Consider the following 18,899-nt stretch of genomic DNA (forward strand, 5'->3'; position numbering starts at 1 on the left):
CTGCTTCTGCAGCTCTTTCTCGGGCTCTCGCTGTCTCCCACGGTCCTCTTGCTCTCTCAGACTCAGCTGCAATCCCGTCCGTCTTGATCCCCCGATGGGGAACCCGATCATGAAGACCCTCGTCTGGTCGGGGACAGGAGTCTTGGCGATGCCTGGCTCCCGCTTCAGCTGCTCCCAGATCCTGCTATAGCCCCAGTTGGGGTCAGGAATCTGTTCCTTAGAGCGGTCATCCTCCTCCAGCTGCACGATTAACTCTGCTTTGGTGAACTTTCCAATGCTCAACCCTCTCTTTCTGCACAGGGTTACAATGTCCTTCTTAAGGAGACGGTGACAGGCCATCACTCCGCTCCTCCCAAGTTGTTGTGGACTCACAGGCCCGTGTGTTCTCAGCTCCCCACGGTTTCCAGGGAGAACCCCTAGTGTGCCAGCCCTTCTCAAGGTCACCACCTCTTTGCCAGGGTCGAGCTGCAGACTCCTCCGCCCCTGAGACTGCTCACTGCAGTCCCCAGGGGGACCCCATTACTGCACAGTACTTCTCGCTGGTCACACACTCCCAAGGGTTAACCGCCCCCCGAAACCGCTCCTCTCTGAGCCTTCAGCAGGCCTGGTCCTCGGCAATCCCCCTTCGTGTTACTGCTCCCCAGTCACTTACTGCAGGAAGCGCCATCCACGGGGTGCAGTAGATCCCACCGCTGCCACCAGTTGTCACGGAGTTCCTGGGCGATGCTCTGGAACTGCTCCCCATGAAGTCAGTCAGGACTCTGGGGTAGTCGCCTTTCTGTGAGCAGCCTGTCTTCAGGACACACAGCTCACACAGCTTCCACCTTCCTGGGTCTGACCTCGGAGCATTCAGCATCCTCTGCCTCTCCGTGCGCTTCCCACAGCGAGTCCGCTCAGGCGGTGCTCCTGGGGAAGCCAGAGGGTCCTGCACCCCAACTTCGCAGTCAGACGTGACTCTCAGCCAGCCAGTAAAACAGAAGGTTTATTAGACGACAGGAACATGGTCTAAAACAGAGCTTGCAGGTGCAGAGAACGGGACCCCTCAGCTGGGTCCATTCTGGGGGGCAGTGAGCCAGACAACCACGTCTGCACTTCACTCCATGTCCCAGCCAGCCCCAAACTGAAAAACCCCTCCAGCCCCTCCTCCTCTGGGCTTTGTTCCTTTCCCGGGCCAGGAGGTCACCTGATTCCTTTGTTCTCCAACCCTTCAGCTCTCACCTTGCAGGGGGGGAAGGGCCCAGGCCATCAGTTGCCAGGAAACAGGGTGTCGGCCATTCTCTGTGTCCAGACTCCTGCACACACATGCCCTCTAGGGCACTGCAATGATCATACACCCTTACCCCACCACCTAGATACTTAAGAACTGCCTAGGGGAAACTGAGGCACCCCCACACTATTCAGAGGAAACATTAAGAACAGTCCCACTTCGTCACAGGTTAATTAATGCCAGTCAGTAGGGGTTTATGGAAAATAGACCTTGTCAAACTAACTTGATATCTTCAAGAGACAAGGTGGGTGATATTTTTTATTGGACCAATTTCTGTTGGTGGGAGAGACAAGATATAGAATCATAGAATATCAGGGTTGGAAGGGACCTCAGGAGGTCACCTAGTCCAACCCCCTGCTCAAAGAAGGACCAATCCCCAACTAAATCATGCCAGCCAGGGCTTTGTCAAGTCTGACCTTAAAAACCTCTAAGGAAAGAGATTCTACCACCTCCCTCGGTAACCCATTCCAGTGCTTCACCACCCTTCTAGTGAAAAAGTTTTTCCTAACATCCAACCTAAACCTCCTGTACTGCCACTTGAGACCATTACTCCTTGCTCTGTAATCTGGTACCACTGAGAACAGTCTAGATCCATTCTCTTTGGAACCCCCCTTCAGGTAGTTGAAAGCAGCTATCAAATCCCCCCTCATTCTTCTCTTCTGCAGACTAAATAATCCCAGTTCCCTCAGCCTCTCTTCGTAAGTCATGTGCTCCAGCCCCCTAATCATTTTTGTTGCCCTCCGCTGGACTCTTTCCAATTTTTCCACATCCTTCTTGTAGTGTGGGGCCCAAAACTGGACACAGTACTCCAGATGAGGCCTCATCAATATCGAATAGAGGGGAATGATCACTTCCCTCGATCTGCTGGCAATGCCCCTACTTATACAGCCCAAAATGCCATTGGCTTTCTTGGCAACAAGGGCATGCTGTTGACTCATACCCAGCTTCTCGTCCACTGTAACCCCTAGGTCCTTTTCTGCAGAACTGCTGCCTAGCCATTCGGTCCCATAGTGGTGCATGGGATTTTTCCGTCCTAAGTGCAGGACTCTGAACTTGTTCTTGTTGAACCTCATCAGATTTCTTTTGGCCCAATCCTCTAATTTGTCTAGGTCCCTCTGTATCCTATCCTTACCCTCCAGTACTACCCATTGAGCCCGACGATCTAGTTAGCTTTCTATCCACCTTATAGTCCATTCATCCAGCCCATACTTCTTTAACTTGCTGGCAAGAATACTGTGGGAGACCATATCAAAAGCTTTGCTAAAGTCAAGGAATAACACATCCACTACTTTCCCCTCATCCACAGAGCCAGTTATCTCATCATAGAAGGCAATTAGGTTAGTCAGGCATGACTTGCCCTTATAAGATAATGAAATTACAATTTAGGTTGATAAAGGTAATTGGGTTGATGAAATATATTTAGACTTCTGTAAGTCATTTAACTTGGTACCACACAACATTTTGATTACAAAACTAGAACTATACAAAATCAGTATGGTACACACTAGATGGATTAAAACTTGTGTATTTTTCAAAGTGTAATTGTAAATAGGGAATAATGGAGTGGGTGTCTTTCTAGCCAGGTCCAACAGAAATCAGTTCTTGTCCCTCCGCTATTTAAGACTTTTATCAGCAATCTGGAATAAAACATAAAATCATTACTGCTTAAATTTGACGATGACAAAAAATCGGGGGAGTGGTAAATAATGAAGAGGACAGGTCACTGATACAGAATAATCTAGATCGTCTGATAAACTGGAGTCAAGCAAACATGTTTCTATACAGCCAAATGTAAGGTCATATTGTTAATTTCTATATATGTAGGCCCAGGGTGGATTTGATTTAAATCACTAGTCAGGAAGACTCAATTTAATCATGGTTTTCTACATAAAAGTGCATTCTTGTTGGTTGTTATAACCTTAATACATATTCTTCACAACTCAGATAGATGTAGGTTTCATTTTTAGAAGGTACACACTATACATTTTTAAACAGTGATTTATTTTGAAAACTTTTCAGATGAATTTTACAGCTATATCAGAAAATGAATGATTGTTTGGTCATTTCATTTACCAAAGGTAATTGAAGCAGATATTTATGAAGTCATTGGGAGGTGAACTATCCCCAATTCAAAGGGTTAATCATTAATATTTGGAGGATTTTCTTACCAGGCTGTATTAGGAGGAGAACATCACCAGACAGACATTTAAATTGTTTTATTTAACTAAAACAACAATGTTAAGTATTCTGGATTTTTTTTCTTCAATGGCAAACATATCATGTTTTAACAAAACCAAGGATATGTCCCTCGCTTCTCACATTTATCTCCAGACTTCTTCTCCTTGTCCAGATCTATTCCTCCCCAACAATCTTCTATTCATTGAACTTTTTGAAACTTTGAACTTTTAGAGAGAGGTAAGGGATTGATTCTGTGTACACAAATTTGCAGAGGGACAGTAGAGTTGAGGTCTGTTATTTCTCACCTCTATATATTTATTTACTTAAAAACATTTTTGCTGTTAATAAGCATGTTATCTCGGGAGACCCAAATCGGAGAACTGCAAAACTAAACATCTCTGATGGTATCTTCTAGACTGAGCACTGAGTCCCATTTGGTAGACAGAAAGATTAACCTAAATAACCTATACAGAAGCCCCTGGAACCCTATAAGATTGGGTCCCTAATCCATTAATTATTGGAACTAATTTACAGAGCTTTTCTTAAACATTACATGAATATATTGTCTCATACTATAGAATTAGAATTTATAATCCCTATTCCATGATGAGATATCTTTGAGCTATAATGTATCTTAATTAAAACTATCTTTAGATAGGTTTTTCCTCAAAAAGCATTTTATCAAAAAAATCAGTTTTAAATTAAAAAAAAATTGATTTTTATCCACCTTGTGTAGGCCATACTTGAGGGATGGGGCTCTGTCTTGGGAAGGAATGACTCTGAAAAAGACTTAGAGGGTCATGGTGGATATTCAGCTGAACATGAGCTCCCAATGTGAATGTGATCCTTGGATGCAAAAACGGTTAATATCAGAGAGTAAGGAGATTATATTACCTCTGTGTTTGGCACTGGCGGAACTGCTACTGAGTTACTGTGTCCAGTTCTGGTGTCTCCAATTCAAGAAGGATGTTGATAAATTGGACAGGGTTCAGAGAAGAGCCACAAGATTGATTAAAGGATTAGAAAACATGCCTTTATAGTGGGATATTTAAGGAGCTCAGTCTGTTTAGTTTATCAGAGATGCTTAAGGGATGATTTGATCAGTTTATAAATACTTACCTGGAGAACAGAAATGTGATAATAGAGGGATCTTCAGTTTAGCAGACAAAGATGTAACAGTGTCTGGAAGTTGAAGCTAAACAAATTCAGATTAGAAATCAGATGCAATTTTTAAATAGTTGTGGTAATTAACCATTGGAACCATATACCAAGGGTTTTGGTGGATTCTCCATCTCTGGAAATTTTTAAATCAAGACTGCATATTTTTCTAAAAGATATGCTCTAGTTCAACCACACCCATTGAATTTGAAGTAGAATTCAGTTCAGGGAAGTCTTATGGCCTGTGTTATGCAGGAGGTCAGACTATGTAATCTCAGCAATCCTTTCTGGCCTTAAAATCTACAAATCTGTACTAAGTCCTTGCAGGATCAATGCCAAAAATGGGTACAGTACTCATTTCAGATGATGTGCCTGAAGACCCAGACCCTTGACTAAATGCACAAGTGAAAAATAAAACACATTTGTTCACTTCAGTCATTGAAAAAATGTAGCAATATCTTGACACAAATGACAATGGAGGAAATCTCCTTTCAAGTTTTGTGGCATTCAAGGATACCTTTTGAGAAATTGTTATTACACATATGACACAAACCATAAGAATTATTTAGAAGGCAATTGATCTTGGCAAAGAAACTATAAAACTCTCCAACAGCTGATTTATGGTGCTTCCCAAGAAACAAAATCTCAAGCTGAACAAATTTATTTGCAACTGAACATCATTATCACATAGGTAGGGCCCTACCAAATTCCTGGTCCATTTTGATCAATTTCATGGCCAGACAGTTTTAAAGTTGGTCAATTTCACGTTTTCAGCTATTTACATCTGAAATTTCACAGTGTTGTAACTGGGGGTCTCAACCCAAAAGGTACCTGGAAGTGGATCTGATCTGCCCCCTTCCTGCCTCCCGCCCCAGAGCTGCCATGCAAGGGAAGAACAAGTCCTGTCCCTCCCCAGCCCAGCAGGGACTCCTAGCTAGGAGCTGGGGCACTCCCAGCAGCAGGGGAATATTGGATCCACCTCCACAAGTCTCCTCCAGCTGCAGGAACCTCTGGGGCTGGAGCTTCCTGCAGCAGGGGAAAGCACTCCAAGGTAGGGCTGATCTGCCTGGGAGAGCTGCCCTGCGGGGAAGGACCAGTCCTGTCCCTACCATCCCAGCAGCAAGAGGGAAATCAGATTTAACAGGAAAGGGCTTATTTCACAGTCGGTGACACGTTTTTTCACTACCATGAAATTGGTAGGGCCCTACACATAGGGCATAAGTAGCTCTCATATGCACAGTAACTTCTTTGAATTTGGAAATAAAACCAATTGTGTGTTCAAAAATAATCTTCCTACACTGTCCTGGGCATTATGCCTGTATTTGTAACAGAAGAAAACAAAAGAACAATTGATAAGGTTGTAGTAGAGACATTCTCAAAGTCTGCTCAACATTTATTTACCTTGAATAACTTCAGCAACATAAATATTTCAGGCTTTCTTTGGAGAACCTAAAATCCTGAAGATAAATGAAGAATAGCTTGAAGCAAAAAGTCTATTTGGATTAGTGTTAAAGAACCCAGGAGCTTTCACTAATGTTACAAAATGGGCAGGGTAAGAAAGGAATTTGGATGATTTTTTAAAAATACATACGCAAAAAAATACATAGGCAACAGTTGATACTAAATATAGCAAAAGGAGCAATAGTCTAATTTTAGACTGTAAGCTGTTTTGGGCAAGAATTTGTTGTATGTTTGTAAACCAAATATCAAGCACACCTTGTGGCACTATAAAAGTAATAGTTTTTTACAAAAAGATATGCATGAGGAAAAAATACATTCTAGTTTCAATTGTGAACTTAAGGGGGTCCACTCAAAAAGTTAGTCTCCCATGTTGGTTTTTGTGATTCTTTTCTCTTCCAGAACACCTTATATAAGATTCAACTGAAAAAAGTTTTCTCTAACTTTTTTTAATTTCTGGGTTACAGGTATGCGGTTCGTATGATATATGTGGCTGCCCATTTCATTCAAAGTTCAGCTTGTTTCCTTTAATAATGGTGAATGTTTCAGTACATGATGCTTTCTTTCATCAGTTGGATTCTTTGTACTTCCTGTATTCCTAACTCAATATTATTTGATATAAGGCATTGTTATACTAGGTCAGGCTCAGTCTCTCTGAAAATAGACCATAAATGCCTATAGGAAAATATAGAGAACTTATTTGGCCAAGTTAACATTGCTGTTAAAATCCTAGTTTGTGCATTTCCTGATATTTTTTAACTGTGCAACCTTAGTATTGCATTAACACAGATTTTGCAGCTGATTTACGTATACAAAGTTGTGTTATTTAATATGCCCAGAATTTTGTAGTCCTATTCTTGGTGACCATATATTGAAATAAGGTGCTTGTCGGCTAGCCAACTAGAGGAACAGGAGTTTTATGAGCTGGGGATAAAAGTGATCAGTGATATAGCAACACTAGAATAGCATAACTGCTGGCTTGTTTTGAAACTCTTATTTCAGGCAATTGGTTGACCAGTGTGCTTGAAATAATCTCTTATTAAAAAGTTATTGCCATATTTAAAGTGCTGTAGAAACATTAATGAATCCCCATAACAATTTTGTGAGGTAGCTATATATTACTTTTCCCATTTTACGATGCAGACTGAGGAAGAGTGGTGAAGTGACTTGTCCAAGACCACACATGGTGGTGAAGTCCACAACAAAATTAACGTAGAGAATGGGCTCTCCTGACGCCACACCCCGTATTAGTATCTCCAGAACCCAATACTTAATAAAAGTCAACCTTCTGTGTTTCTAATATCTAGGTTCCAGCAGTTTGACCTGTTTGTAACAAGAATGAAGGTGCACTACAGAAAAGAGCAACAACTTTATTGTTCTTTTATTTCTTATTGCTTAGAGTTTTTTGTTCCCAGACAGTTTTGTCAATTTGATTTGTTTGGAATGTTTTTGGGAAACCTGTTTCACATCCCCAGTCACTCCAACTTTGCATTGTTCTCTGGTTAATCTTTTGGTTACTTCAGAAATCTCTAGATTATAAGCTCTTTTGATCAGGAACCCTGTTTTTCTCTGTCTTCTATGAAGTGCTTAGCTTCTTTTGGGGTTCTATAAAATAATATACAATACGTTCTGCCAGTGCACTTAATTCCTTCTCTTCAGTCCCTGGTAAGTGAGATAATGGGTGCATTTTGTTCTCACCCAGCTGTGTGTTTGGAAGCATCTGTGCATGAGGAGAGATTTGTTCTATGGCCTCGGAGCTGGGTGCCAGGGAGGATGGCAGCTCCACAGAGCTGGCGAAGCCCCTCTATCTGCAATGTCTGGAGAGAGCTCTGCGATTGGATCAGTTTCTACGACAGACATCCACCATCTTCAACAGGAGTATATCCAGGTACCAAAAACCTATCCTGTTTTAGGTTGGGAACACCCAGAAAAGAGACATTGTATAGTATTGTTTCCAGGCAACCCCCATTGTAAGGGGTTAGTAACCACTTGCACAGTATAAATCCTGCTTTTTCAAGGATTTTTGTTCTCTGGTCTTTTTACCTCACATAGATTGGTTACTTGGCTCATTGTTAGCCCAGATATAATGGTCAAGAATTCTTTTTGTCAGCTTTTACTAAAAAGTAGGCTTAGTTTATTAAATCTTAAATTAGTTTTGAAGAGAATTGGCCCTTAATCATTTGTAACATCTCAGTGCTGTTGTCAGACACAGAATTGTGTGGTAGGAAACAAATAGAACTATTAAGAAACAAAAATCTTCTCTTAAAAAAAACAAGCAAGCAAACCAACATACCAGTATCATCTTTGTAAAACATGTTGAGATCTTCCAATGAGAAGTGCTATGTAAGCGTCAAGTATTATTACTTGTACAAGCCAAACATGACTTTACTAAAGTGTCCATTAGCATCCTTGGTAAAATGTTTCATTCAGACAAATTTCATTTTCTATATGAATTTTGGATATGGAAATTGATATGAGATAAGAGGTTTTGGGGGGTCAAAAAATTGGTTACCCATAGGAAAATATAAAAAGGAGTAGACTTTTTTTAACCACCATTTACTGCTTTTATGATTTCTTCTGTTGTTATTACTGAAGAGCAGTAGCAATGCCATAGCTAAAGGTGAGCAGAGCTTTCTGTTCAAGATCTCATTTTTCAGAGTGCTCTAAAATGCATATGAATATTTATAGACCGATTGCCTTGAAAACTTCCATGAAATATCAGGGCAGGGGTAGAGTTAATGGTGTGAATCTGGGATTATTTGCTCCAGTGGGTCAAGTTACAGACTCCCCTTCAAAATAGCCCACTTTTAAAAAAATTTCTGTTCTGAGTCCTCCCCCTCCCCCCCCGCCCCCCCTGAGTTGGGGGAAAAATACAGGAAGGATCCCCATGAAACTGATAACAGTGGATTTCTCATTATTTCAGCTAGTGACTGCCACAGAGAATTATCTATACGGCAGTATTTCAAAAGTTTAGACTTTTTCTGGTTCTGTAAAGGGGTTTACAACTATTGGTAGTCAAATCTGGGATGGAGGATAGAACCAAAACACATCAATTTCAAGTTGATTTTTCAAAGGGTTGTGTAATTTACAGGCACATCCAGATTGGTTTAAAATTTAGTGTGCCAATAGAGGACCTGGATTACAGTTTGTGGTGTAAATTTGGAGTCACTGGGTCAAGAGTTTTCTAAGATACAGCCCTTAACTAGGCTTGCTTTTACTTTTCAGTGTGTTCTAAATGTGTGTCTAGGCAGATTGCCTTGAAAATAGTTATGTCACAGGCTAGTAGATATGGCAGATTTGAGTCATACCTGGCCAAGGAGTTCCTAAGATAAAGACCTTCCCCCCAGTGACCTGCTTTTAATTTTCAGAGTGTTCTAGAATCGCACACATCAGCGAAACTGGGTGAGTAATTGAGAATGGTCATGCTACAAGTACACGGCATTGAGAAACATGGGGAACTGAGAATGGACATGTTCTATACATGACACAGCTACATAGTTCTGAGATGTGGGCAAGGAGCTGAGACAAAGGAACCTGTGCCCAGGCTTATCTCAAGGCTCAGGTTCTTACTCAATTCATGCTCCCCAAGGACATGCTCAGTGAGTGAGAAGCTGAATGACCGACCCGCTCAGTTGGTTGCTTAGGCTGAGTGGCACTGATCTGAACCTTAACTTTGGCTTTGAAGCGATAACACTAAGACCTAGGACTATAACAGTACCTTACTCCTCCATACCCAACCCTGTCACTTTGTACACTGCACATCTCCAAGTCAGCACTCCCATTTATGCAGTCCAGGGGAGCCTTGCTGTACTCTGTAAAGCCCTCTCAATCCAGGGAATACTTGTGGCTGGTTGGCAAAGGCTAAGGGAGAGGTCAGGTGCTATGGTCTTCCTGATGATTTAGGACAGGGGTTAAAGTGGGCAGAGTCACAGGACAATATGTGCACTGTCTTGGTTTATCAGTTAATTGCATATGTGGTTGAGAACAATACAGTACTTGAGGACCATACATTTCCAGCAAAGAGATGAACACATTTGTCTATATAATACATACAGCAGGTAAAGAGTAGTGACTTGTAATGCCCTTTAATACAGATTCCATAAAGGATATCAGACTCCACTATATCAGATTGCTTAAATGGTCTTTGAAGTAGAGGGCCATCCATAAGACCTACATCAATTACCTGACTCTCTTCTATTACCTCCTCTTCCAAAATTTTCCATGTAATGTTGCTCTAGACTCATTTTCCTATTTCCCAAGAGCCTTCTCCCTGGAAAATAATAAGGCAAAATTATTACTACATTTGCTTTGCATTTATATTTTTAAATCACTACACCATTTTATTAAAAGTTTTATGATACTATCAAATTACAGAGCAGTTGACAGATTCATGTAAGAAGTTAACATTAAGCAGTGCTTCATATTGTATAATTGTTGCAGACAGTTTGAGACCTTTCCAATCCCTAGTTCCTAATCTCCAGGACAAGTGCCACACAGGAAAATTGCATTTTCTATAATGTCTTTTATGGGTGTCCTTGCCCCTAGTTATGAGTGTTTTCCTCTCCTGCTGTGATCATATTTTTGTGTGTCCTATTGCAGTGATGAAAGCGAGGATGGATTGGATGACAATCCTTTGCTGCCACAGTCTGGGGATTCCCTGATGCAAATTAAGGAAGAGCCCCCAAATTCATTGCTTGGGGAATCTTCTGGAACAGGAAATTCTGGGATGTTAAACACACATTCCCTCAATGGAATACTGCAGCCAGGTGAGTGTGCATCAGATTGAATTCCTGCTTGCTATGGGGTAAGGTGGCTTCTTTGTTTATATTTATAGGTTTTTTTCTTTAAATTCACTTACTTCATAATCAAATAAAATGTCCTCTTTAAACAGAGCCAAAGTCAGAAAAAGGGAGTTTGTATAACTTTTCCAAACTGAAGAAAAGCAGAAAGTGGCTGAAGGTAAGAGTACTGGAGGTGAAGGGAAGCTGTGATCAATAACTATTGTGGTGTAATCTCTAGGGGTATTCTACCTTGACTGGGGAAACAAAAGTGATTGTGTGGTGGTATTCCTTAGCGTTCTTATGAAACACTGAATGCTTAAAAAAAAAACGAACTTGAACCTGCTAGTAAACACTGATCAAAATATGGCACATCCATTTATTAACTTGTGTATTATTAATATATTTATTATGGCAGTGCCTAAGGGCCAACCAAGAATGGGGGACCATTGTTCTAGGCACTGTACAAACATAGAGTAGGAGATATTCCGAGCCCTCAAGAGTTTATGGTCTAAATAGACAAGACAGATATGGTGGGGGAAAGGGAGTGAATAAGCAGAGTGAACAAAGTGATGGCAGCCAATGTCATGTTAGTTCCACTTTTTCTTTTTTTTAATTTATTTTTTTGGTGGGTTTACTTAAGAGAGAAAAGCTAAATGGAAAGAAAAAGGAAATGGAGCGGTGAAGGGGGCGGGGAAAAGAGAATAAGAGGGGCAGGTGTGGAGTGAAGCCAAGGTGAATAGACTGCTCCAACCCTCTTCCTTGCCCCTCCCTCACAAACAGCCCATCAAATGTAGTGCACTAAACGTTTCCTCTGACAGTAAGCCTCTCAGTGATTCATTTCATTTTACCCCTTCCTTGTAAAGACAAAATAATGTGTTATTGAAAGTCTAGTTCCTGGTGTTCCTTATTCATTAGGATTGCTTGGTGATGTACTAAAATTGGCAATTGCAGCCACATGACAACTCCCTCTGCTCCATCAAGGCAAATCTTCACGTGGCATTGAGCCATATAACAGTTATACACAATCCCCCTCCTGGTCACTAGCACAGGATTTGTGGCTGTTGGAAATAGAGCAAGGCCAGGGCTCCCATATGTCTCAGCAACTCCTGGCTACCAGAATAACCCCTAAGGCCATTGGCAGCTGTCACAAACTAGAGCAGTGTAAAGGCTGCTGTAAGTCATATCAGGGACCAGACTGGTATGCTCTCAGCTTCAGGATTGGGGGAATGTCAAGGTATTTTAAAGCCACTTTTGTAACCCTTGCTCTTCACCTGTACCGAGGGCTCACTGGATACAGCCTAAAATTAGGAATATTGTACTGCAGAGCAGTTTTAGGAAGAAAATGCAGTACCCTCTTACTGGGGACAGAACATAGTATTGTGAAGTTGTTTAACTGTGCGGGGGTGTGAGAATGTGTTGTGGAGCTGTGAAAAGAGGAAAAGTGATGACATGAAAAATTTTAGTTTGCTATTTACTCCTGGGGGAATTCTGCACCACTGTGCAATGCAGAATTTTGCAGAAACTTGACGTGTGCACAAAATTTCCTTTCCCCCATAGAAATGGGCTGCCGTGCTGCTAGTTGCTACTAGGGGGGTCATTGGACTTGGTAGAGCCCAGCTTGCACATAGAAGACCCTGCTGGGGGGAGGGAGAGGGAGCTAGGGGGTTCCTGGCATGCCCTGAGGGAAGGAGAGGGCAGTGTGCAGGAAATTCCTTGCAAGTCTGGGACCAAGCATCAGGCTGTTTCTCTCTCTGGATCCATGGGCTCGGGGGGACGGGTAATCTGGGTGGGGGGGTGGTTGGGTTCTGGGGAGGAGGGGGTTCGGGTGTATTGGCTAGGGGTAACTCTGCAGGTGGGTTCGAGGGGCAGGAGGGGTTGTGGCTGTCTGTTCCCCCCCTCCTCTCCATCCCTGGCTAGGCTCTAGTGGGGCGTGGGGGTAGAGAAACAGGAACTGAATTGTCATAGTGGTTTCTTTAACTCTCTACTCCTGGGGGAATTTTTGTGTGTGTCTGTATTGTTACAGACATATTTGCTTACAGATATTTTGAAATAAATTACCAAAATAATTGAAACTGGTGTGATTACATAGTGTTATTTTAACAAATAAAATTTACAGAATTTTTAATTTTTTGGCACAGAATGCCCCCAGGAGTAGGTCTTGCACTTTCTTGGTCTCTTCTCATTTGTTCACTGCACCCTCTTCATTAGTTCAATGTAAAATCTGACTACTTTTCAGAAAGCTTTGTTAGTTTCTGTATTATTAAGGGGAAGGACAGCTTTTATTTAGATTTAAAAAAAACCCAAAACAAATGCTACCAAAACAAAGCTGTACATTCTACACTCAGTTCTGTCCTTGGGGGGAGAGTGAGTGAGAGAATTACCACACATGACAGATATTAGTCACGTTGCTTAATGCACTACTGGAAGGCTCTCTGATGCTATGGTAATGTATGGTATGAGAACCTATATAGCACAGAATGCAGTTATGGTCTCCTTGGATCAGAGTCTTAGTCTCCTCTATATGCTAAAATAGTGACTGAACTGATGATACTCAGTGTATTTTTGGTTTGTTTAAATGAGAGGTGTGTGTTCAAAAACATGAAATATACCTACTACCATGTCCAAATTACAATAAGCTGTGGTCAAATAAATGAAACACATTTCAGGCCCAATTCATTGCTCCAGGTCTGAATGGGAAAGAAGAGTGGCAGGAATTGATGACTTTATGCTCCTTTCTTCTGGAGCTGATCCCCAGTGAACGTAAAGTAGTTTTAGGACATGACATAACTTGTACCTCACTGTGTATGGCCTCAAAGGCTCTTCTGGCTTTGTATAAAGAGAGAGAATGTTTCCCTTAGAGTATTGTGCTTGGCCTTTCAGGAATGCTCTCCTGAAAACTTATCATAGTGGCTCAGGTTGCAGGTTTATCAAATTTGATATCTTGCTTTTGGTAGTTGCCAGTGTCTTCAGAGAGAAGCAGAAATCCCAATAAGGCAATGATGTAGTGCAATATGTGGTGAGGGGTGGGGTGTGTGTGTGTGTGTGTGTAAGATTCCTGTCTCTCTTTCATCATTGCTCCTCTTTTGTCCAGAATCATGAGGTTAAATTCCATATAGAATTTTTAGCTTTGTTACAGTAATAAATTTACTATATCCTTTTGTGAATCCAGCTGTGGTATTTCTGATCTGTTGCAGCACTAAGACGTGCAGGATAACCTGAACACTTGAAAGAAAAAATGCTTGCCATTTACTACCCCTTCAGTTTAATCAAGTGTCCCTTTAAAATCAAATAATACAAGAAAAGGAATTAGAATCAGTCGTATAACTAAAGGGAATGGTGTAGAAATTGCTGCTTTGGCTGCATATGAGGCATTCCATTTCTTAGGACAGACTAAGAAAACTATTTGTGTTTTGCATGGAAATGCTTCTTGGTGATTTCAATTAGGAAGCACTGTATGAATGGTAATTACTGCAATTGGGCCAGTTCTGCAGTACTTAATTGGGTAAACAACTGCAGGAATTCTGCCTAAGTAAAAAATTCACTGTGAGGTGTGCTGTTGTAAAACTAGAGATGCTTTCACTCTTGCCAGAGCATCCTCCTGAGTGATGACTCCAGTGACACGGATTCACCAAGTGATGAGGATGGAGAGGAGGAGGAGGAGTTTTCTCTTAGCAGGGAGGAGCTTCATAATATGCTGCGATTGCACAAGTATAAGAAACTGCATCAAAGTAAATACAGCAAGGACAAAGAGGTAAAATCCCCAGAATGTGACACATTTCTCATGAATTTTTGACTCTTCCCCCCCCCCCCTTTTTTTTTTTTTTAAATATGGTGCAATATTTTAATTGATCTTAAACTTGCTTACAGAACTGAGTGTAGTCTCTGGCAGACTAGGAAAACATCCTATTGTGCAGCACCCCAGGACAACCTAAAACTTGGTCCAAACAAACGTAATTTAGTTTACAGGCCAATGGGCAAGCTGCTGACCTTACATTCTAGAATCCCCTATTCTGAGAATCCCTCAACATTACACAAACACCAATGCACCGGTGGTATCTCTCCTTACCCCAAACCCATGTACGTCCTCGCCAGAGCTAACTAGTGTCCTGAGACCAGAATTAACTCAGCAAGTGTGAGAAGTGTGGTGTTAAGGGATACATTTTGGTATAGCTAGCTGCAGCAGTTAAGGTTGAAATGGTATATTTAAACCACATGCAGCAATTCATGGCCCACACACAGCCTCTTTGCAATAAGAGAATAGTCATGAGCACTCTACTTTTTCAGCAGAGGTTTCTGTCCTCCCCCTCCTCCTCCTTTTTCTTTCTCCTGGTTTTGTTGGCTTTTCATTTTTCTCAGTCTTTTTCCTTTCTTCACTTTCCTTTTCACATTCCAGACACTGTTCTCCTCACGCACTTACAAATCCCTATAACTTTCCCTCACTAACTGTCCCTCTTTCTCTCCCCCTTTTGGGAGAAGAGGGGATCCTGCTGCTGTCACTGCACTTTTAGATCTCCCCAAATGTTATGGACCCTTCTGATTCCAACATTCCATCCCTTCTTACGTTAAATGGATGTTGCCCAAACTATTTTGCTTCTATTTGAATTGCAGTAGAAAGTGTGTGGAGGTGAACACTCCCTGTATTCCCCATTACATACTGACAAACCATAGTGCTGGGCCAGAGTCTGAAATGAAAATTGGTGGTCTCACTTCAATTTACTTGCCAATTCCACCACATGGGTGGAGAAATAGATGATTTTCCCACCCTTCTCATTGCTTCTGTCCAGTTTTCTCTGTCCCTGTTCATTCAGTGCAATCTTGTCAGTGAGTGGCCTCCTCCCTGCACCCCCTTGTGGCTTCAGGGGAGCCTGGCAAGCAGTCCCTTGGCTCAGTTTTCCCCCCTACACGTTGCTTCTTAAATGTACTCCACACAGACTTTCATAAGTCTAATGAGAGCAGCCCTCCAGTGACAGCAGCTGATCTGAGAGTCTGATTTTATTTGCATGAAGTTCTTCTACAGTGGCCTTTAGCTGGGAACAGTCTCTCTTCCCTGAGCATCCGTCCTTCAGCTTCCTGCTGCCTTTTATAGGGAAATCAGATGATCCCTGTTTAGTAACTAGGGTTGGCTGGCCTCACACCTCTAACCTTTAAGAGGCAAGCCACTTTTTTACAAATCACATATTCCATTTTGGGAAGAGGCCCCAATTTAACTCTGCATGCATTCATATTCTTGAAAGTGCAATATAGAACACAACTGTTAGGCCTTTTTAAAAAAATGAAGGCTGATTACGCTAGTTGTTGTTTTCAGACTGCAGTTCAAGGTACCATTCAGCTGAAACACCCACAATATTCGGTAGTTTGTCCCCAAGGAGGAAGAGAGAACATGCATACAAAAGACTTCTGTTACAAGTTTATTTTTGTGCCGGAAGTCTCACTACTTCTCCAAAAACTTGCCAGTTAACTGGAGCAGAAGATTAATCTGACAGTGTGTTCAGAAGTAAAATGTCAACTAAACTAGAGAGCAGGACAGAGATTTCCCTGTATCTGAAATTTGTGTACACCACTTAGTTATTATGGTGACTGGTACTTCAGAAGTGCTGATTTTAGAGACTATTTAGAAAAGCTGGATGAGCACAGGTTCATGGGACCGGATGCACTGCATCTGAGGGTGCTAAAGGAGTTGGCCGATGTGATTGCAGAGCTATTGGCCATTATCTTTGAAAACTCATGGCGATCGGGGGAGATCCCGGAAGACTGGAAAAAGGCTAATGTAATGCCCATCTTTAAAAAAGGGAAGGAGGAGGATCCGGGGAACTGCAGGCCCGTCAGCCTCACCTCAGTCCTTGGAAAAATCATGGAGCAGGTCCTCAAGGAATCAATTTTGAAGCACTCAGAGGAGAGGAAAGTGTTCAGGAACAGTCAGCATGGATTCACCAAGGGCAAGTCATGTCTGACTAACCTAATTGCCTTCTATGACGAGATAACTGGCTCTATGGATGAGGGGAAAGCAGTGGATGTATTATTCTTTGATTTTAGCAAAGCTTTTGATACGCAAAAGGAAAAGGAGTACTTATGCCACCTTAGAAACTAACAAATTTATTTGAGCATAAGTTTTCGTGAGCTACAGCTCACTTCATCGGATGCACGGTCTCCCACAGTATTCTTGCCAGCAAGTTAAAGTACTATGGGCTGGATGAATGGACTATAAGGTGGATAGAAAGCTGGCTAGATCATCGGGCTCAATGTGTAGTGATCAATGGCTCCATGTGTAGTTGGCAGCTGGTGTCAAGTGGTGTGCCCCAAGGGTCGGTCCTGGGGCCGGTTTTGTTCAATATCTTCTTTAATGATCTGGAGGACGGCGTGGACTGCACCTTCAGCAAGTTTGCAGATGACGCTAAACTGAGAGGAGTGGTAGATATGGTGGAGGGTAGGGATAGGATACAGAGGGACCTAGAAAAATTGGAGGTTTGGGCCAAAAGAAATCTGATGAGGTTCAACAAAGACAAGTGCAGAGTCCTGCACTTAAGACGGAAAAATCCCATGCACTGCTACAGACTAGGGACCGAATGGCTAGGCAGCAGTTCTGCAGAAAAGGACCTAGGGGTTACAGTGGACGAGAAGCTGGGTATGAGTCAAAAGCATGCCCTTGTTGCCAAGAAGGCTAATGGCATTTTGGGCTGTATAAGTAGGGGCATTGCCAGCAGATCGAGGGAAGTGATCATTCCCCTCTATTCGATATTGATGAGGCCTCATCTGGAGTACTGTGTCCAGTTTTGGGCCCCACACTACAAGAAGGATGTGGAAAAATTGGAAAGAGTCCAGCGGAGGGCAACAAAAATGATTAGGGGGCTGGAGCACATGACTTACGAGGAGAGGCTGAGGGAACTGGGATTGTTTAGTCTGCAGAAGAGAAGAATGAGGGGGGATTTGATAGCTGCTTTCAACTACCTGAAAGGGGGTTCCAGAAAGGATGGATCTAGACTGTTCTCAGTGGTACCAGATTACAGAACAAGGAGTAATGGTCTCAAGTGGCAGTACGGGAGGTTTAGGTTGGATGTTAGGACAAACTTTTTCACTAGGAGGGTGGTGAAGCACTGGAATGGGTTACCTAGCGAGGTGGTGGTATCTCCTTCCTTAGAAGTTTTCAAGGTCAGGCTTGACAAAGCCCTGGCTGGGATGATTTAGTTGGGGATTGGTCCTTCTTTGAGTAGGGGGTTGGACTAGATGACCTCCAGAGGTCCCTTCCAACCCTGATATTTTATGATTTTTGACAACTGAAAATGTTCTGTCAACTATATATACTTTTTTTGTTTGACAACCTGAATATTAGTTAGTTGTACAGTCAAACCTCGCAATAACGCGCCCTGCGATAACACAAATTTGGATGTAACACGATCATAAGTTGGCTCCCCTTTAAGGCCATAATACTGTTCGTGTTTTGCCAGAATACTTTTTTTACGACATTTATAAATAAACCGCGTTCTTCCAGTCTTACAGGATAAAGTGACTCGTGGCCATTGCAGGCCCATTGCACTTAGTTCTCGGGTTGTACGTGTGTATGGTGTTTGCCTATTAACTTGTTATTAATTTCCTATATTTTAAAAAATATTTTACCGTTATGTATACGCCAGTTTGCAAATGCAAGTCGTTTTCTGCCCAAGAGAAATTGTACGCCCTAGATCAACTAAAGAAGGGCAAACAACAAACTCAGCTTGCTAGAGATCTAGGAATTAGCAAGTCCACCCTGTGAGGGTAGAAAAAAGAAGAAAAGCTCCGTAGCCTACCCTGCATTCTTGAAGAGGAAACTGGTTTATAGCGTAAAAAGGTGAACGCCTAGATTCAGCCTTGTACCAATAGTTTGTCCAGGTTCGCTCAGAAGGAGTTCCCATTTCTGGGCTGCTATCTCTGCACGTTGCATTGAACAATGCTGGATATAGGGTCTTGGTCCAACTTTTCCGTCATCTACGCACGATGAAGGTCACGACGACGAGCCTGAATTTACAAGATTCATTGAAGACGATGTATGTTTAGCCGAAGAAGCACTCAGAGAATATGAGCAT

At 42.1% G+C, this 18,899-nt stretch overlaps 1 protein-coding gene across 1 annotated transcript in view; it reads left to right on the forward strand.

Moving 5' to 3' along the window:
- Positions 1-18,899, forward strand: part of INO80 (INO80 complex ATPase subunit) — a 134,181-nt gene that overhangs the window by 19,966 nt on the left and 95,316 nt on the right. Inside the window, exons 2-5 of the mRNA XM_048853134.2 lie at positions 7,764-7,949; positions 10,661-10,827; positions 10,953-11,020; positions 14,432-14,593. Of these exons, the coding sequence (XP_048709091.1) occupies positions 7,807-7,949; positions 10,661-10,827; positions 10,953-11,020; positions 14,432-14,593 (540 nt within the window). The 5' untranslated portion in view covers positions 7,764-7,806. The remainder of the gene's footprint in view (positions 1-7,763; positions 7,950-10,660; positions 10,828-10,952; positions 11,021-14,431; positions 14,594-18,899) is intronic.

The sequence above is a fragment of the Caretta caretta genome, chromosome 6 (assembly GCF_965140235.1).
Source record: "Caretta caretta isolate rCarCar2 chromosome 6, rCarCar1.hap1, whole genome shotgun sequence".
In the NCBI taxonomy this organism is placed as follows: domain Eukaryota; kingdom Metazoa; phylum Chordata; order Testudines; family Cheloniidae; genus Caretta; species Caretta caretta.